The 22,105-nt window shown below is 34.6% G+C and overlaps 1 protein-coding gene across 1 annotated transcript in view; it reads right to left on the bottom strand.

Moving 5' to 3' along the window:
• The window catches only part of LOC121332092 (cadherin-10), a 93,067-nt gene that overhangs the window by 30,394 nt on the left and 40,568 nt on the right, over nt 1-22,105 (bottom strand). The window contains exon 3 of the mRNA XM_041397176.1: nt 2,867-3,161. Within this exon, the coding sequence (XP_041253110.1) occupies nt 2,867-3,161 (295 nt within the window). The remainder of the gene's footprint in view (nt 1-2,866; nt 3,162-22,105) is intronic.

The raw sequence follows: 22,105 nt of genomic DNA, 5'->3' as shown, positions 1-22,105 counted from the left end.
CATAGTAATTTAGCTTTGTAATTTCTCTTTCTGGTACCATCACTGTGAAAATATTAGTATCATAAGCTCCTCTTAATGTTTGCAGACATTTATAGAAAAATTTACTATTTCTACTTTCTCACAGAAGTGACTACTACAGGGGACACTCAACAGACTGTGTAATTACATCCAAGACTGCAATTTCTATCTGCATTCCTTACATCAAGCCTGACAATTTCTTAGCCCATGGCCAACAGTACTGGGCAAGTAATGGGCTGCTCACAATACTATAACCAAAAAAAATAATCCAGAGAGGGAAAAATAGAGAAATGTAGGAATTTCTTCCTATTTTCCTTTGAATGGGGAAGGGAAATTGTAATAAACAATGTAATTGTTCCTTTTTTCATAAATTTCTCATATAAGTTGCTGTACTAAAAATTCTTGAATTGTATGATGCCAGAAAAAACCACTAATTTAAAAATATTCTGTAGTAATGATGTGATAATATATTATTGGTGTACCAAAATGTGAAGAATTTTAACATAATGACTTCACAATTTCTGATTAATTCCATATTTTCTCAAAAGTGTTATGCATCTTATTCTTTTAGATTTCTCACCTTCTTCACTTAGCCTTTAGTTTTCAGATTACTGAGTAGATTTTTTTAAGTTGGAGAATTAAATTAGCATTATGAAGAAATGAATCAGCTTTGATGAATACTTTATAAAATCACGTCATTCTCTCATGGACCACAGATGAATATAAACCTCTAGGGAGAAGACATAAAACTAAAAGGAATAAAGCTAGAAGAAATGCTACCTGTCAGATAGACAGTCACTCTAGCAGCTGAATGACTGCATTTTTAAAATCCAGGAACATGATGGATTTGAACTGAGTTATAATTCTCCTAATTATTATAATTTTATTGTCAAAATGAAGTCCATTTGTTTCAGCACAGCTATTTATGTAAGATACAAGGTTAACACACTAAGTAGGCCCAAGTTGATGTTTTTGTTGCTCCTTGTTTTTCTAAAAATTATTGTTTTCTAATTTTTTTATCATGTTATCTCATTTTTTGTTGTTTTAATGCTGACATTTTGCAGTTTCAAAATTTTATGATCTATGTGCAGCTGTACAGATACACTGGAACCTTGCAATCTGAATACTTCAGAACCATTGAAATAATGCCATGAATGTTTGAGAATACTTAAAGAAAAAAAGTTATTTATGGAATTGAGACTGATGAAATGAAGAAACAATAGCTTATAACTTATTATATAATATCATAATATTTAATGAAAACACTAAGTAATTTTCTTGTATTTTTCCAATCATGTTTTAAACAATGCATTTTGGAATTTACAGAAAGAATATGAGAAATAAAGTTGAAACTCTTAGACATACTTTTTCAGCCCTCCTGTAATCTTGCCAAATGCTTCTCTAGAAAAAGCTCCAGAAATGTTCTTTCAGGATGCACTTTCAGGGTGTTCTGCCTAAAGCTGTATATGTTTATGGAAATTTAGAAAACTGACCAGTATATTAGTAAACTGGTAGTACATTTTGTTAGATTTTGGAACAGTAAAGGTGGAAGACTTTTCAGTTCTCTTTATGTGGGCTGATTTGATGAGATTTCAGTACAGGCCTACACAATCATCTGTCAGATTTCATTGTCTTTCTTTTTAAAATTTATTTTCCTTTACAATAAAAACCACTTGCTGAATGCTGGAATTTTAAAAACTGATTCAATCATAAACTGAAAACAGATTGAAATATTGAGAACAAAAGGTATTAGTATTATGCTTCCATACATTGCTGCACAGATTTGCTGAGGCCATTCTCTTTCAATAATTGTTTTTTTTTTCTCTTTTAGCATTTCCAGGGTCCTGGAAATTAAATACTAAATCATCCATACCTGTATATATAAAATGTCTTAAAAACTTATCATCTCAACAGGCTAATTTAGTAATCTAAAATACCTGTTTGACCTATTCAGGCAGTAGAAGTGATTAAAATGGTAAGAGTAGCCTAAAATTATATTGAATGCATTGTTTGTTTTCTGATTCTTTAAAATTTAATATTAAAGTAGCTACACTTATACAATTAATTAATTAATATTAATTTTGAAAAGAAACATAATACTTTTTAATTTTTTAAAAATTGTTCTTAATGAATTGTATGCGCTAATATCAATAACAGCTCATATTCCAAAATGTTACTGGTTATAAAATTCACCAGCTGGCATGATCCAGGCCACAACTTTGTAGTTAAGATAGGAACTGAAAATACATTGCAAAGAGAAGAAAGATAACTCAAACAGCTGTTTAACATTCATGAAGGTGTCACTTTTGGATGGAGTTAAGGGAGGAAGTGAAAGCACGAGAGGATTTGTCTATACAGTAAAAAAGTGAAAGAAAAGAAAAAAAGAGGGAGAATATCTTCAGACAGTGCATCAACATGCATGAGTCAATATATAATTCTCCTCACCCACAGAGGGAGTGGAGACAGCTCTCCATTCAGTGTTTATCACCACTGGGAACTTCCAGTGAAAATGAAAGAAAAAAAATATTGAGCTTTCAACAGGCTAATTTAGTCACCTTATTCTAACATTTCCTAAGGAGGAGGATGATTCACCATTGCCTACTAACTATAATATTTATATTCCAAAGAACTGTAAAGCTAATAATTTGGACATTCCAAGTAGAAACAGATCTTAGATCATTAAAATCTGGTTCTGAATGCCATTTCATTATTTGAACAAATATGTCAAAATGAAAAATACTTAACTCATCAGGTAGAATTCTGCACATGACTGACTTTCGAAAAGATGGGAAAATAATCTGTCAAGTAATGAAGAAAAGGCATTTGTGCCTCAGTACAGAGAACTCACCTACTACTGACATTTCAGGAACACTAGCAGTGTAAACTTCTTCTGGAAATGTTGGTTCATTGTCGTTGATGTCATGGATCTTGATGACAAACTCAGACTCAGGTTCCACTGGTCTCAAAGTTCTTCTATTGATAGCTTGGGCACGCAGGGTGTAAAATGCTTTCTCTTCCCTGTCAATTCTCCGAGTTGCATGAATATCTCCTGTTTTCTCATCAATTATAAAAAGAGTACCAGCCCCATCTCCTGACAAAATGTATTTTAGGGATCCATCTCCCTTATCCTGGTCAGAATGAAGCTGAAATGGAAGAAAACAGTATTTTGTTTAGAAGCAATGAAAAGAATCGTTGTTTTTAAATATACTTATTATATTTTAAGTTATTCTGTATGCAACATATGTGATTGATACCATTAAGAAAGCAATTTTTATTCACCACTGACTGACAGCCAGTTTCCTAACTTAGCTCCAAGAATCTTTCGACTTGGCTGTTCTGGAAGATTTTGCTTTTGCAGCAACACCTGTTCTCTGCTAAGAAACCTCTGCACCACATTCTTAAAGAAGATTTTTATGTTAATACTGACCTTTTCTTTTATTGAAGAGATCCTATTAAAAATTCACAACTGCTGTGCTAGTTGTAAATTCACCAAGCAGATAAAGAACATGGCTAAATACAAGACAATTAAGGAAAATAGAAACACTGGTTTCATGAAATAATATTTTAAAAAAAAAAAAAAATTTCTATTATTTATACTTCTCCCAAACTGGGGAACGTTTCATTTCAAGTCACTATCGCTTGCACTCCATCAACTAATGCAAATAGACTAAAGGAAAACCACCCACATTTATTAAGCATTCAGTATTATTTAAGTTGTATAAAGCTTAACCTCACATATATATAACTTGCAGTCCTGACTGCCTTTACATGAAAAATTATTCAATTATGCTTTGCTGTTCAGCACAGTAATGTGGATGATGGCTTATTTGATCTTTTGGATACATTTAGGATAACTTCTCTAAACACCTTGTTGGAAAAGTCCTTCCAATCTCATTGATTCCATAATTAACTGAAAGAATCTGGCATTCATATTTATTTTCACCATGAAATATATTCTTTTTAGTACACTTAGTTTTGAGTTCAGCAGAATGATCAAATAAAGTAGAAGCTCTTATTACAAAACTGAAGTGCAAATACATTTTTTAAATCACACTCAAGAAATATCAGAATATTCCAGTTAAAGAACTGGTGCATTTTTTTTTCCTTCTAAAATAGTTATTTGTACATGTAATAACAGCATCAATTAGATCCACAGGAAGATTATATTTAGTCATGTGAAGAGTTTTTGTTAATTTAAGCCCCTATTTCAGGTAATGAAAAATGTTATACATGTAGCATAGTATAAACACCCCCCTTGCTGTGCAGCCATGAAAATATTCCTCTTTTTCATCTATGATGCCCTTTTATTATCTTTCATAGCATGTTTCAAGTAATAGAAATAAAAATATTTAACTATTCTGGTTTTGAATTTGTCATTTGTCTTTTCCTGTCTTTTGTGCTGAAACCAAACATACAGAGTGGAATGGTGGGATAAACCAAAGCCAAACAGTAGACTTCTATGTTGTGAAAAATTTTCAAACACTGACTATTTCCCACAGACTTGATGTTGTGAAAAAATTTCAAACACTGAATATTTCCCACAGACTTGATATATGTGGAACAGACAAACTCACCAGGCATCTTGGATGAAAGCCTTCATGGTAGAAATTTGAATACTATCATGTTCTGAACTTTGATTTTCTACATGAAAGTATTTAGACCTATTAAACTTTGCTTACACTACACATGTGCATGTTTACTTTACAAAGTGAGTATTTTCTTACTGTTTCTTTTCATTCTACAACAAATACAAAAATATGAATCTCCACCAAACATAAAGAGTAGGAAGGTAGATGTTAAGAAAAATCCTTTGCAAATAATATTTTTCTTTCTTTGACTTTTGTTACTCTTGATGACTTCAAACTGAAGGTTGCAAGCCGTTCTCACACCTCTTTTGAGGAACGAATTTTTAAAGTGAACTTTAATTCCTCATGCTCCTCCCCTGATGGCCCACAGAAATGGTGACCTTTCATGCCTCCAACTAACCCTTTCACCCTTCTTTTTAAGGGACTCGACAGTATCTCCTAAGCTGTGTTCTATTTTAAAAGGTCACCTAGTGTAAGTAGTCCTTGAGTGTTTTCTTTTCCACGTCTTCCTAGAATATAATTTCACTTCAAAAACATTTTGGTCCTAGGAACTCAGTGCTGGTCCATGACCACTCTATGAAATATTTTCATAGCAGAATGATGAAGAGCATGGTAAGAGCCTGCTCCTCCTTAGACCTGTGACAGAAATATAAAATAAGGTCCTGTTTGAATAGTATCTTTAAATGAGCACATTGCACTTTTCCCAGATGCTTTCCAAACCCAGGTCTGGTATTATTAATTCTTGAAAAAGTTTACAATAGTGTATTGGTGCTGAAGTGCCTGTCCTTGGACTCAGAAACCAGTAAGCAGCCTGGCAAAATCCATTCTAACACAGTATCTCCAGAACAGAATAACTCCATGCAAACAGCTCCCAGCAAGAGCGTCTGGCCAAATTTAACATACAGATGATGCACAGAAATTATTTTGGAGAGTGATATTAGGAAAACCATGCCAGGAACTTGTAAAATAATTTATCAATCCTAATAATCATATTCTAGTGCCTTAAAATATTGCCTGGCACTTGAAGCCTGAACAGTGGGGTGAAGAAAACTAAATCAGAAAACTAAGAAAATCCCTGCACTAAAAAAATGAAGTTTTTGAACAAGTAAATTTAGATCCAATTTAGCATGTAAAGATCTTTTAACATAGTTATTTGTCTCATATGTAAGGTACTATCATTGTTGATCATTTTCCATTGCCTCTCCCATAGCTATGTGTAAATCCTAGTAAGGTGATTTGAAAATGGTTTTTATGCCCACAAAATTATTAACCTATTACCTTTGCCAAATCCAAACTTCCTACTTGTGTTGTTCTTTTTGTTTGTGTGGTTTGGGGATTTTTAGTTAGTTTGTTTGTTTTCCCCCACATATATTAGCCAAAAGTCTGGAAAAGGAGCTGAATATAGGACTTTGAGATATCCACATAAAGACCTGCAGGGAGCTGAGAATTGCACTTCACAGTAACATGATTAAAAGGAATACCAACGTACATAGTGAGACGAACACTTTAAGCTACAACAGGTTTTTCTCTAAAAAAAAATATTAATAATGCCTTTTGTTTGATAATCCAATTTAAATTACATGTATATACATAAGAGTCCAGATTTATGGTAGAAAAACTTCAAATTCAGAACAACCTTTCAGGTCTTTTTGGGTGATCAGGAAACACAAAGCTATAGATGAAATGAGCAAGTCTTCCAGACATAATTCAAGGGGTGAAAATGTGTAGTACAGATAAACAACAAAAAATAATACCTCCCATTTAGGTTTTTTTTTTTTTTTTTTAGTTTTTAATTCAATCTGGGTGTTACTAGAGGAATCAAGGAGACTAAAGACTGCCCAAGGTGCTTCACAGCTCTGTTCACAGCTCTGTACGGTGAATCATTACCCAACTCTGAAATGCATAAGCAGTTTGTCAATGAGTGCTGCAGAGTTTTTTTCATTTTATTCAAATACTAAAAAAATGTTCTGTAAAATATTTCCCTGCTACTTTTAGCATAAAGTGTTTCCTATAGTTATTTTAGCTAATGGGCATCTGTGATTCATGTCAGCCAAGCTGAGAAATGGAAAGACATCTGTTTCATTTAGCAATTTCATCGCACAAAATGATCAGCTGTGAAGATGTGGTTTTGTTTTCATATCTGTCACTGATATTTTGCAAACTCCTGAATTTCTTGCTGTTCTTCCACAGAAATACTTCCCTTTTCAGCTGCACTGGTATACCTATTTTATGCATAATTTTTCTCACTTCATAGGAAATCAGAATGTCAGTTGGTGTTATTTTATATAGCCCTGTTTCATCATACAGTAATTGCAATTACCATGGAAGACATTTTTGCAAATCTTCTATCTAAATTGGTTGAACGACCTTCTTAATCCAGAAGGATTTCATATAAATAAAAAAGGAAGATCTTGTTGAACAGAAGATACTATTTACAGAGGGCCACACAATGGATTGTTTTGTGAATACTTAAAAATGAAACTGAATTACCAATCCAAGATGGAGACAAAATCAGGTTTTAAGAACAGATTTACTTTTTCTTCATTTGTGGGAAAAACACAGAATTAATGAACATATTACATCCTTCTTTAGAGTAAATGCAACCAAAAATAAAATGAACACATGAAAAAGTGCTCCAATCAAATTCAGCTCAATAACTTTTCAGATCTGTAAAAGACCTTTGTAAAAATACTTTCGGAAGACTTTAGTTGAACAACATAATAATTCAGCTTCAAAAAATTCCAACACAGGAAATCCATGTTAATTAACATCCAATGATTCAAATCAAACCTGCCCACTCAGGATTTTGGGATTTCTCCCCATCTTTCCCCATGAAATCCATGCAATTCTGAAATCTCCCAAAATGAGCATAAAGTAGGTGGATTTTTTTTCTAATAGCATACAAAGTGTTAATCCTATTTTCACCAAAAAGTGACAAGATGCTACAGTGAAAACCAGAGAGAAGATTGGGCTAGTCAGATCTATTTTATCATACAAGTTACTTCTGGAATTCAAAATGATTTATGACAATGACAGATAAAGACTTTAAGATTTGTCACCCATTTTTCTATTTGAATTTCTGATTCAGAAGTCTGTGATTTTTCAGGGATTGGTATTCAAATAACTAGACACCAGATATGAGTGCATTAAGAAACTTCCCTCTAGTTATAAAACTTACTACAGGCATTAATGCAGTTCAAGTTATTTTTAATCTTAATTTAGTATACTAAAATGTATAGGACACTTTCCAATACAGTTTAAAGTTTTTGTTTTCTTTGCAAAATGACAGACTATTTTAATATTAACTTACTAAATGGACTCCTACTCTCTTACTTTAGAATAGCCATTTTTAATTTTATAGTGCAGCAAATTTTTTTCTATTTTCCTCAGCAATGTGTCAATATTTCAAATTAATCCTGGCATCATAGGAACAATGAGACCTCGGTACAATCTTAAATTACTCTATCTTTTAGATTTTGTACTAATAAATCCAGAGTGTCTCCTAATTCTGAGGATAAATTTCAGGGCAAATTGTAATGCATTAGCTTTTTTTCTAAATAATTATATTAGCAATGTGAAGCCAAAATACACCATAGAAGCATTTCCCATTTCATTCAGTGTTCTAGTGCACATTTAATATTAGCAACTTGACTGGATACTTAGTTGAATAATAATGACTGTGTCTCTAAACACAATCATAACAGTGGGCAGATCTGACATGAAGTCAGCAGAAAATAATTGATACAGAATTCCCACAATGGAGATATTTAGTTTAAGCATCATGAACTGAACTATTAAATGATGCAGTTGTTTAACAGTAGCTGCACTTACTGTTAAAGATTTTCAGAGCAGCTCATATCCCAAGCAGTATTCTCACAGCTGACAGATGTAGCAGTCATGCCTTTAAGACACATTTTACTCACCAAAGAAGTTAACTTATTTAAATGTGCACAAAAGGTAACATTTTAAGCAACTCTTTTCAGTGATTCTGTAATTTGCGCTGAGTTTTATTCAGACATGTCACACATTAAATTATTTCACTCAGTTATATTGTCAGTTTGCCAGGACTGTGCTATTTTGTATTATTTAAGAGGAGACGGGCAGAAAAGAAAAAGATTAAAAAAAGAATGCTTTGTGAAACTGGGAAAGATAAGGGATGAGCAAACTAAAGTGGAAGCACAACAAGTAATGTGAGGAGTACTCTGAAATTCTTTTGCAGGAAATGGAAATGAAAAACTCCAGTCTGCAGTGAAGACTGTTTTCAGACTGTGTTTGCTTGATTCATTATCAAAAGGAAAGATAAAAAATATTTTCCACTATTTTTATTGATAAATTTCACAGTAGTTCCTTGATTTCCAAAGTTTTTGTTTGTTCTTAACAATGTTTTAAAATGGTAAGACATAAATCAAAATTAATATACTTTCTAGCATCTTTCCACATCTCTGAGTGAAATACTATCTATCACAAAGATAGAATTATAATTTTCACAGCTCCCTACAATTTTCATTGATGATATAATCTTGAAGATTCTCAATGTACAGAAAATAACCATACAACAATCATATTTCTTCATCACTAGATTTGTATCTTTTTCCTCTTACTGTAGATTATTTTTAAGATAAGAGTCAAGTCCAGAGAAGGTAAATAGTCATGTCACTGACAAAATAATCTAGGATTTCAGGTGAGAAAGGCTGGATTTTTTTTTTTAAGACACATCATATGAGCAGCAGCAAAAGGTCTTTCACAGATTCAGTAAGTCAATATGCCAATACCCAATCTCCCTCCTCAAGCCAAGGTCTTTAGCTGCTGTTCAGAGAGTTAGAACAAGAAAGTTTCAGCTTCATTAGGTTGTTGTAGCTTACACTCCAGAAGACACACAATCACTAAGCTAAGATGAGAGTCTAATTGAATTTCATACACCAAAAAGTTCTTGCATAAGCCAATATTCATATTGTCTTCCAATTTTCATGTAACAAATAAAATCTGTACATCAGGTAAAGACAGAAAGCAGAAAAGTGCCAGTAGACCTGAAGTGCCCTTACTTCCTGGCACCTCCAATACATGTCTGGGTATGAGTAAGCAGAAGGGAATTCTTGTGTTAAAAAGAAGAAAAAAAGTCCTGACCCACGGCAGTTGTTCAGGTCCCCATTCATTAAAACGCTGGACTGAACAAAGGAACATTGTTTGGCTCTCCTCCTACTGAAATCGTTATGGCACAAGCCTACATTCCTACTTCTGCAAGTAGTCTCTGTACATTGTCCTGTGGTCTCAGAATAAAAAAATATCTGGTAAGATTTTCCTCAGACTTGGTTAGAGATTTTTTTAATATCCATGCTTTTTATGTGCTATGTTTTTTGACTAAAATAAAAATTGGTACTAAATATTGTATAAAGGAATAAATAGCTTCCAAAATAATCTCTCTATTCCACCAAGGAACAGTCTAGGAAGGCAAATATGCTGAAAGAGCACATATTTTTCTTTCACTGAATTTACAATAGCTTCATGTATTTTAAAACATAGGGGTTTGTCTGTTTAGGTTGAGGGATTTTTAAAGGAAAAGTCACTTCCTATGCTCTCTGCATTAATCACAACAGAGCGATCGTAAGAACCAATTGTAGGTTTGGGGTTATTTGTAAACAAGAATTATTTTGTTATATATATTCTCATATACGTTTTCCTAAAGTAGCCTAGTTATTAACAAAATAACCATTGTTATAAACATAGTTCTTAACAAAATAACCTAGTTATTAACAAAATAACCAAATAATGGTTAGGGTTTTTTTTTATATCCTAATGTGTAATTCGCACAATACGTAAAAAGTACTGTATTTTTTTTAAACAAAAACAAAACACATTTAAAATATTGATGCTTGGTTTATTTTGCTTACTGCTGGAGGCCATTTAAAAACACGTTACACAAGACTGTCTTTGTTTCCATCTAAAATCATTGTAACATGTCAATTGGTAAGAGCTTTGAAGTTTTTCTACCATTGTGATATATGTTTTTTCTCTTCATGTATGCTCTGTATTTATGACACAGAAATGAATAACAATGTCTGTCATCCCAGGAAGTGCAAAATGTCAACTTAAGTGGAGACTGTATATCAAAGTTAAGGAATTAAAACCATTTCAATAATCTACAAAACAATGATGTCCACAATAATAGAGTTTTATTGTTAAATTCAATCCTAAGGAAGGGAAGAGAGAGAAATGACATAAGTTTTTGTATGTTTCAGGAGACTTCTGATGAGTCTGAATTGATACTATATTTAATCATGGCAACTAAAACAATGAGGGTTAAAGGCGTCCTGTATCAATCCTGACCTCATTTATATCATAGTGGAAGCAGTGGGACTATATATCTAGGAGAGAAATCTTATAAACCTAAACAGGTAGGCAAGGCACTAAATGAGGATCAGTGATAAAAGAGAGATGGAATACGTATAAACTCTTAAATGCAACTCACATTTTTATTTTTCCATCAAGTTTGCCTTTTCTTTTAGTAAATTATGAAATCTGTTATTCTAGGGGACACTACTCTCAAGAAAAACCCTATGTACACACCAGTTACTAAATAAAGAAGTTGAAATTTAAATCATTACATAAAATTACATTGCATTGCATTGAATGACTGTGCCAGTGCTATCACCCTCACAGGACAAAAGCATTTCCTGATGTTCGGAGGAACCTCTTACTTTTTGGTTTGTGCACATTGCCTCTGGTCCTGTCATTGAGCATCTCAGGAAAGAGCCTGGCTCTGTTCTCCTGTCTCCTCCCCTCAGGTGTTTGTGTACATTGACAAGATCTCCCTGAGCTTCCTCTCCTCTGGTGCAAAGAGCTGCTCCTCCCTCAGCCTCTCCTCACATGTGAGATGCTCCAGTGCCTTAAGCATTTTTGCTGTACTCTCTCCAGTGTGTCCATCTCTTGTGCCGGGATGCCTAGAACTGGGCACGGCACTCCAGGCATGGCCTTCCCACGGAGCAGAGAGGAAGGATCACCTCTCTTGGCCTGCTGTGAATGTGAGGCCACTTCAATCTGTTTCTAGGCAGCCTCATCCACTTGTTCTTCTTGGCCAAGTGGACTATAGCAAGCACCCCTTATAATGTCACCTTTGCCTGACCTCCCTTTAATCCGAATCCATAAACTCTCCTTTGGCTCCTCTCCCATCCCCAAGCAGAGCTGCATGTGCTCTAGCTGCTCTGTCACATATAGGCAACTCCCTCCCTTTGTCTTCCCTTCCCATCCTTCCTAAAGAAGGATGTATCCCTCCATTTCAATGCTTCAGTCAAGCAAGTCATTCCACCAAATATCCATGTTCCCAACAAAATCAGAGTACTGCAGCTGCATGCAGGTCTTTAACTCATTGTGTTTATTACCCACACCTCATGCTTTACCATACAAGCATTTAAGAGTGGAATTCTAGCATACTAAGTTCCTGGAATCAGTTTGGGGATTTATCCACAATGGCTCCTTGTAGACGCTTTGTAGGCAAATATCAAAATAACCAGCTTTGGGTGTACGTCTTTGCACAAATCATACAGAGAATTGCATGTTATGGTGTATACAAAAGGACAGCATCATCAGCCCCAGTTTTTACTGGGGACAAAAAGGTCATCGTGATCTTGAGTTATACAAATTAAGAACTGTATTCCATAGTAATTATTCTCCCTTGCAATGTTAATTACTGGTTTCAAAATATGTGTTCTGTGGACTATAGCACTCACTGATGAAAAATTATTTCTAACTTATGTGAACTCTGGTAATCAGCTGATAAGCCTAGCCAGTATTTCCATAAAGCTTCTGTGACATTTCCTGACATTTTTAAGACATCAAAAGCACCCTTTATTTAATCTCCCTTTTCCTAATTACAAATAAAGTACACTGTATTACTTATGCTGCTGGTGTTTCATTTTCGTTGTGTGGGGTTCTATGTTTTGTCTATAGAACAAAAAAATCCTTTACATTCTCTTTTTTTTTCCCCCAGAATTAGTTCATTTCCGTGAAACTTTAGCTCTTGCCTTGTGTATTATTTGCTCCTACTTTCTTCTTTCGATAGTAAAAAGAATTCCAAATTATCCCTAGAAAACGTCTTAATTCTCTTTTATGATACACAGAATTTTACATGGCACGTGAAATAGTACTCCTTATTCCTTTAATGACTTTGTTTTCTATAGCATGTTATTATCCTTTCTTAGGAAATGTATCAGTATTACTGAAATCTCTTCCATTATTCTTAAATGACAAGCCTTGATTAATCCTATGCAGCTCTTTCCAGTGTCACAGCCATCAGCAGTCCTCTAGCTATTCCATTTATTTTACTTGGCTTTTCATAGACAACATGCCACTCCTGACACACAGAGAATGGTCTGTCACATAACCCGACCTAACTAAATAGGTAATTAAGCAGTTTCCTTATATTCCAACTGTATTACTTATACAGCAGTCTCATTATCCTTTTTGAATGACCTAAGACATCCTGCTGATTGCTAGGGGCATTTCTAAGTCCTCTGTGGCAACTTCAGTAGCAAAAATGTGTAAAAATGTGGCTGTATTTCTGGACAGTAGTTCTCACAAGGGACAGGTATTTTAAGAGTACAAAAGTGTATTGTAAAATATTTAAATTAAAAAATATATATATATAAATTAACAGAAGTTATGTTTTTTTCTGTCTGCTCATAGATGTATTTATTTGCTGTATGGCTCTACCCAAGTGGCCTCTCCTGAAGCTCATATATTCTACTTGCCTCATTAATTTCATTTTTTACAAGTACTTTCACTTCATTAAAACTTTTCTTAAATTTTAGTAACTTGGCTTGGAACACTGCCTTACTCTATCTATTTTTCCTGTTTCCTTTTTCAAAATGGATTTTCATGGCATTTCTTTAAATTCCTACTGGTTAAAACAAAAATGAAAAAATATAACACCCTTTTTCTCCCCCCATTTACTTCACCTCTCACAGAGTTGCATTAATCAATCTTCTCACTGCCAAAACTTAAAATATACATGTAATTTTAATAATTTAGTACTAAGATAGGTAATTTCTATCCAAGATTGCCGAGGTACTAATAGTTGTTAATTATTATATTCACTCTAAAATAATATTTCTCAATGCCTAAATATTCCTTAATATTTCTAATTCCTAAAGATACCATATTTATAATGGAATTTACAATCATCAACAAGGAGACTCAGAAATTTGAATTTATGCACACTTCACAGCAAATGTCATACATCAAAATGGATATGCAAATCCTGTCATTAGAAGATGGAGTTCTTAATATAGAAAGAAGAGCTCTGTATTACTACTTCATGTTTCTGCGTATCAAGTGTAATTTATTCTATTAATTCCTATATTGTAACATATGTACTTCTAAATTACATATAATTACCAAGAAAACTATTAAAACATTTTAGGAATAAAATCAAGAAAAGTGCTTTTGTAACATAAACCAGCTTCTAAACCAAATGTTTGGAAAGAGTAGTTGTGTCTTTTCTCAGCTGTTCTTGAGTGTGGAAGAGACAAAGTATCCCATATTATCATCTCTAATGCATCATGCAGTCTTCCAAACTTTTTCACAAAGTAGGTTTTTTTGCGGGTTTCTGTTTGTTTGTCCTTGTGCTTCTTTTTGCCAAAAGTTTCGACCAGAAATATTCCAAATCATCATTCCAAATTCTGTTTCTTGTTGTGTTAATAAATGTCATTTGCTTGGGAATTATTAAGAAAGTACAAACATTCTCAACAAATAAACAAAACAAAACAAAACAAAACAAACAAAAAAACCCAAAACCCAACCAAACACAAAACCCAACAGGAACCTCAAAAAAACCTCAGATTACCCAACCACTGGCAGTGAAGGACAGTGTGATTACTCCTAACTTTATAACAAGAGTAAATTTAATTTGCTTATGTCTTCTCCCCTAACTGCTTTGAGACACATACTTAGGCAAATATGAAAGGAAAGGCAGGACTGAAGGAATATAATTTCAGAGGCAGGGAGAGCATCTACACTACGAAATGAAAATGTCACTAGAAAAGTTAATTTGGTATAGGTTTGCATTGTGTGTAGGACAATAATTCTACATCCAGGTAGCATAACTGGACTTTAGACCACAGATCTAGGAAACAGGTGAAAGGCACAGCCAATATGAAGAAGCAAGGCTTTTCTACAAGCTTGATAAGGGAAACAGAAGAGATGAGCAGAATTGCTGTTGAGCACCAAGGTTTTCTTCAGCTGCTACATGTTCTTGCAAGCATGCAGTCTTTTCCCACTCAAATTTTGCACTCCCAGTCATCTGAATATCTTCTTAGTTTTAAAAATTACAATACCATGAATATCCCAGAACATTATCTTTCTTTGTTCAGTGCATATTTTCCACCTAGCTCTTTGCTTAAATCTGTTTATGCATGCCTTTTTAGGACACCAAGCCTCCTAACATTCACTAATAATTTTCTAAGCTCTGACGTGTTCAGATGTGTAAGGTACCTTTGTACCTGCCTTTCAAGTATTTGGGTGGTCTGTGAATTTCATCTTTGAAACTAAAACAAGACAGCTTCTGTTCTCAGGCTTTAAGAGATAGGAACTCATCTAGGGTTATATGTTAAAAATTACTATAGACCAAAATATTTTAAAATTTAAGGATAATTTTTTTCCCTCAGTGGTCCTGTCCTCCTTTAATGCTATGAAGTAAACAGCTATTGGAAAAACTCAGGAATCAGAAATAACTGTTTGAGAAAGTAACACTGATGAGTTGGACAATGATGTTAATTTACTCCTGCAAGCAAATCCTACTCTATCTTCAGGGACTTCAGATACTTACTGCCTCAAAACAAAAGGTATTGGAGACTTTGGAAGAACTTACCATTACAGTCTTTTTGCTTCAGCTTATTTTAATTATCTTGAAAGACAAAACCACTCCTAAATGTAAGGAAAACCTTCGTGCAGGAAGATATTTTAAAAGGGTAAGCATCAACTTTTAACTTCTTAGAACTCTCTCCCTCATGGGCATTTTGTTGCAAGTCACCAATCTTTCCACAGTATTACTCCCAGATCTTACTTGCTATATGTGTATACAGGATATTTAAAAGGTCATCTGCATCTGATTTAACCAAAAAAAAAAATCAAGAGAAGGGAAAAAAAAAAAAAAAGCCCTTAAGGAGAATCAGACTTTGAATTGCTGCTGTAACTACTGGCTATTTACACATTTATAATTTCAAATAAGGTATAGGTCAAAAATTTGTAATGCTGTCTTTTGTTATGTTTTTTAATTCCTTGAGTGAATGAATGTACTGTGATGAAGCGGACTCTTCCTTTCCTGAGTTGTGGCTTTGAATATAAATCATTTCACTTTTATCAGTTCTTTCCCTTTTCAACTTTTTCTGTGACAAGCAGATAAAATTCTAAAACCAAAAGATAAATTGAACTGAGAGGAACTGGAGAGTTCAGATTAAATTATTTCCCAGTTTCTTATACTATTTTGAATCATGATGTTGTTTTAAGTACAATGCATAATCAGATACAAACTCTAAATAAAAACTACCCAAGAGAGCTATAGGTGTTCTTCATAAAGGTACCAAAATTGGTGATTTTACACCTGCTGGAAGTATGTCCATAATTTAGACTATCTTCCTTCTAAATATTCCTGACAACTGGTAGATGTATGCTTACACAGATGAGAATTATCTATTTTATAAATTATTTTCAAAATCACAGACTACTGCTACTGGGATTACTAGAATAAAAATTAAAATCTACCATTTAAAAATAGTTTTCTCAGATATTGAGAAAAGGAGTTTCAGGAAACCCACCTCCATGACTACCAAAACCGTATTGACTCCTCAGTCTCATTTACCAGTTCTCATCAGACTGATAAATGGCTTGGACTCAAGTATCAATGTGCAGAAGAAAAATGGAGAAGTCAAATAATATTATTCATTCTTCCATCAAAACTAGATAGTTTTCATTAAATTATTTAGGTAAAGCTAGCCTGCCAGAATTCAAGAAAGATTGGACAATGCACTCAAGCACATAGTGTGATTTTTGGGGTTCTGTGCAGTGCCAGGAGTTGAACTCAATCCTTGTGGGTTCCTTCCAGCTCAGGAGATTCTGTGGTTATAAGATTCATACATTCCCAGTGTTTTTAGTTTATCATGCTACCTTGAAGCAATCAATAACATTAGACAAGTAGCTTCCATTCACTTGACAGAAGAGGAGGAAAAAATATTCAGCTACTTGTCCCTACTCATATTTGCATTAGTTTATGAGTAGACTTGCAAAGTATTTGCACAAGGGTAAAGCACTTGAAAGCAATTAGATGGATAAACTTGGAAACACATGAAGTGAAACACCCACATTGTTTTGAAAGTGGTATTTGTGAAGCACTCATAGCAGGTTAAGTAGGAACATAGCATGTAATTCTGCAATACTGAGAACTATTGACAGATGGACAAGGAAATAATAAAAAGCTGTTTTAAAATACATGAGCTAAGCATGTTATCATATATAGAGCAGGTGCCTGGGCAGTGGCAGTGGCAGCACTGGGGGCTCTGCCGGGGGTTCCCTGCGCGGAGCCGGGGCTGTGCCAGCGCTGCCCCACCCTGCCCCAGGTGGTGCCAGCAGCTCCAGCAACTCCAGGGCAAGGCACGGCTGAGCCCCTCAGGGAGCAGCAAAACATTCCTTCTGACATATGACAGCAAACAAGAAAGTCTTCTTAATTCTCTACCTCAAAAGTTCAACATAGCAGTTTTAGTATGCAAAAGCTGTGCTTGAAACAGAAAGCTTTAAAATGCCTGCAAAGGGTCATTTTGGTCAGGAAGAACAATTAAGTTCATTTAATTTTCAATTGATTCATTACTTTGTTCAGTAGAACTTAAAATTTACATTAGTATCTTGCTCTAGTTTGCACCTCCTACATTCAGTTTTAGCTCGTTTTCCTTAGGGGTGGGAAAAAATAAAACCACCTTGTTTCTGTAAAGATCTATTGCAGACTCAAATTAAAGACCATTAAAAGTATTAAACTTGGTAAGTAAAAAAGGTCCGATAGAGGCCAAAAAGATATAAGAACAGATTATAAAATTAGAATTTGCTTGAAAGCTGAGCAAATATAATTTTAGAAATGAATCCCATTTCTTTGACTGTAACTCCTTCAGTTATCATGACCTTTAAAACTATGAAAAGTATGTCTTAAACTACTCATGGAAGTGAAACAGGTCCTCTACTATGCTTCGTGTATAACTTCAAGCTGTTTAATATAAGCACATTTACATGTATCTACCTGAGATACAGATATGTCTACCTAAGCAATTTAGTGTCTTACTGTTCTTTTTCTATGTATTTTGCCTTGCTTCTCTTTTTGGAATTGCAAGGAGTTGAAGTTACCTTCAGTGTTGAACACTGCTCAGCCCACAGAAGGACTTTGCCATGGAGTAAGAAGAGAATGCAGCAACAGGATGGCGTGAACCCCAGGCCTCACAGAGGTGAAGTCTGGTTAGCTCATCCTGGTTAATGCATCCAGGCAAAAATTCTTCCTATGGGAAACTGTGTAAGAAAGCAACTGCTTGTACACATACCACTGGTCAAACAAATACCACCCCAAGTTATGGGACAGATGGCATCTGTGACCACCAATGAACACCTAGGCCCACCCAAACATCCTTCCAGGCATACCCAGAACCTGGACTGTAAGAGAAGACCCCACAGCAGGAACTGGGGATAAGATAAAGGTTGTTCTATTTTCCCGGTGTTACCTCAGATGCAGGGGGAGGTTAAAAAAAACTGAAGGACACATCACTGATATTGGACACAAAGAATACAGAATTTATGGACTACAAGGAAAGCCAAAGCAGCAACTGTGTTGAATCAACTCTGACTGGGTAAAAGGTCATTGTGGCCAGGGGGACATCATGACCCACCAACTTAAAAAACTCACTGGTGCAAAAGAAAGAAAAGTCTCAAGAGGCAACTGGGAGTGTTCACTTAGGTCTCTCATTTAAAGTGTCATATAATTTGGACACTGGGAATCATCCCCTTAAGCAGCTGGGTTAAGTATGCCCTCAGTATGTCCTACTCAAGTGACTTAACCTCTCTTCTGAGCAGACAACACTTTAAAGAAACTTACACACACAGACATCTGCCCAAGGCTGTGAAGCCACAGTCTTTGAAAAAATATATCTGGCTTCAAATTCAAGCACACAACAACTGTGGCCATTTTGGTCATCACTAAAAAACTTGTGGACACTACAAAGCCTTTGCATTCTTCACCAGTTTCGAATTGCATTCTGTGTCATCCAGCAAAACCCAGTGTCTTGTAGGGGTACATCCAGAACAGTAGCTAACAAACAATTCATTATTTATGAGAATAAAACTTTAGTATTCAGCCTGGTTAGCTTTTTGCCACCAGCACCTTCAGCTGCTGTTTCCTGAAGCAAGAAATCAGAGCCTCCAGCATACACTGAGGTTTCCAAAGGAATAATCCTTTTGCAAACAGGAAATATCAACCCTCTGCACACTTAACAATTTAGAGTAAGTGATGAATCTAAGCATCATAAGTCATAAACTTCCACTAAGCTGAGACTCAACAGACTTTGAGAATGAACCTTTCCCAGACTCACTGAGAATCAATCAGCCTTCAGGACAATCCTACAGGAAGCTTTTGATGTCTCTGATGTTATGGGAAAACAATATTACACTCTGACACTGTTGACCTGTTCTTAAATTTCTAGGAGGCCACACATGTACCCCCAAAAGTAATCTTTCATATGCTTGAAATGAACTGATGCCTTAAATAACCCTTGTCACATTCAATATTTTAAGTCTTGCTGAGAAAGAAATAAATTTCTGAATGTTCTTGTGTCTCAAATGTCAATTTCATCACACTGCAGTATCTTCAATAAGATAAGGTTTTTGAAGATACACAGCTGTGAATAACTTGGGTTTTTATTCCAGTGGAATTATACCAAAACCACCTCACATGGAAACTGTTAAAGGGCTAGCTGCCCTCTTTCACCTTGACAGATCGTTATTCATTTATTCAGTTTGCAGAATATCTTCCAACCCTTTCCATTCTTTTTTATTGATCTCTGTCATGAGAATCTGCTTTAGCTGAAAATTCAACCTCTACAGAACTTCAGTGCCACAGAGCTGATTACCTTCACTGGAAAGAAAAGGCATTTTATATCTCTCAGTCAGATCTTCACACCAAATATTAAGCCTGCACATTAGCACTTGCAATTCAAAACCCTACTCTTCAGTCTCTCATAGCAGCAAAGGTCTTCAAAATAGAAAGAACTATGGTAGAAACATCTTCAGAAACCAAAATACAGAGAATTTTAAAAGGGTTTGGTAAGTCTTCACCTTACCACTACAATAACATCACTTCATTGGGACCTTTTATTGTATGTGTCACACCTGATGATGAATCCTTTGAAATCAAAACATGATATTTTGTGCTACCCTCTTCAAACCAGTACTTTCGGTAGCATACAAACAACATCTGAGGCGTCACTGCCTTATGTCTTTCTGAGTGTTATGTGGTACATCATCCACAGTGCCAATAAACAGTTACTGAAACTGTAACTGCTGTTCTTGAAAACGTGTCATGCACACACAGCTTGTTAAGACTTTCCCTCAGAATCACGTCTGGGTTGGGATTCTTGAAGTGAAAGGAACTAAGTGAGGTTGACATGTTCTGCTCTTTACACCATCAAAGAGAATGACTACACTTACAGGAATGTGAATACTGCCAGTACAATCCTTTCTGGTAACAGTTCTAATACGACAGACACAAATGTTATATACATTTATGTGCAAATATATGATAAATTATCCCTTGAGATACTAAAAGGCACTGCAGTGTTACTAAGAACTTCAGTCTCTCAAAGTGCTGAAATATTTGTGTCAGTTGATCATTTATGCAATAAAACTACTGTAATGGAAATTGCTATAAAAAGTAAGTATCTATCTCAGAAAGCTAAGTTGGGAAAATATCTGCAAAAATAATCAATTGACAAGATCTGTTGAGATAATAAGAGGGGAAATGAGCTTTAATATGGATAAAGAACTTATTTGTAAATTTATTTTTGAATGACCCTGTACTATGATATTGGTACATAGTAGTGCTTCCTTTAGGTGACAACTACTAGAAAATAAAGTTTTGTTTTAAAAGCATTTTTTTTTCTGGATATACTCAAAGTAAATTGAAGTTTTTCAGAACAGGTTTGAAAATGCTTAATATTTTATAATTTCAGCACTTAATTTGAAAAACAGTAAATGGGCCTTTTAAACTGTATACTAAGAAAAGAAATAAAAATTATGAATCAACTTTCCATAATATTAATGAAGTGGTTTTCTGAAATGAGGCTTACACTTCTTTTAGAATATTCCTGTATTGTTTAGCTGAAACTGAGAGGACCACTTTTGCTCAGATTTTCTTCTAGTAAGGAATTTCTTCTAAATTCCTTCAGATTTTCTTCTATCTTTTGTAAAGATACCTCAAAGACAAATTGTATTTTTTATATATATATATATATTTACTTATATATATATATATATATATATATATAGAGAGAGAGAGAGAGAGAGAGAGAGAGAGAGAGAGAGAGAGAGGGAGAGGTTTGGTTTTCCATATGGTTCCTCTTTGTGACTTCAGCCTTTAGTAGAAATCCAGCTGGAATAATTATTTGAGGTTCTGCATATACAAAAATCACTTTCATAATTCTGATTTCTGCTCTAAGGATGCTCTGTATTACATGAAGAAAAGGATGACCATCCTCTTTCTTGTTATAGTAATAAATACTGATCTAAAGAAACCTGGGAAAGCCCAGGCAATAACCAGCCAGTATGCACTCTGCTACCATTTCACTCAGATTAAAGAAGGTATGCTTCAATTGTTATGGGATTGTGTATCTCATTAATTCAGGAACCCCATTTCTACGATATTATTGTAGTTGAACATTCTCAAGGTGACCCAAACAGTGAATAAATGACTGCATAAATTGCATTGTGAATTGTAGACACTTGTTTCATATTCACCAGTTATTAAGTTTCCCTGATAGATATTTAGATGGAGGTGATGAAACACGAAAAAATATATCAGTTGTGAGATCAGAATGCAAAAGATGTAAACCATAAACCCAGATGAATCAGCTTTGGAAGTTCTGCTGATTTGTCCACTCGCATTGCACAAAAATTCTCTCATTGTCCTTGGCCATGAATCATTCAGTTCTCTTATTACCTCCCAAAATTTCCAAACACCATCTCCAAACACGCTGCAGAGAAATTAACAGGAAAGTGGCATTTCATGCCACCCACCTATCAAAATAATTTAGTCTCTGGATAAAATCAGATAAAAGGAAACATCCAGAAATGTTTTGAGTATAGAACTGAGATGGCCATTGGAAAGGTAAGTGCAAAAACAAGAGAAAGGAGATCGATACTATAAAATTTATTCCGAAAAAATTTAATCAGTAATTCTTTATTTACCTAATCATTTGAGATTTTGGACT

Source organism: Onychostruthus taczanowskii, unplaced genomic scaffold (assembly GCF_017590055.1).
Source record: "Onychostruthus taczanowskii isolate IOZ18803 unplaced genomic scaffold, ASM1759005v1 scaffold137, whole genome shotgun sequence".
In the NCBI taxonomy this organism is placed as follows: domain Eukaryota; kingdom Metazoa; phylum Chordata; class Aves; order Passeriformes; family Passeridae; genus Onychostruthus; species Onychostruthus taczanowskii.
This window is presented reverse-complemented; position numbering and strand designations above follow the sequence as displayed.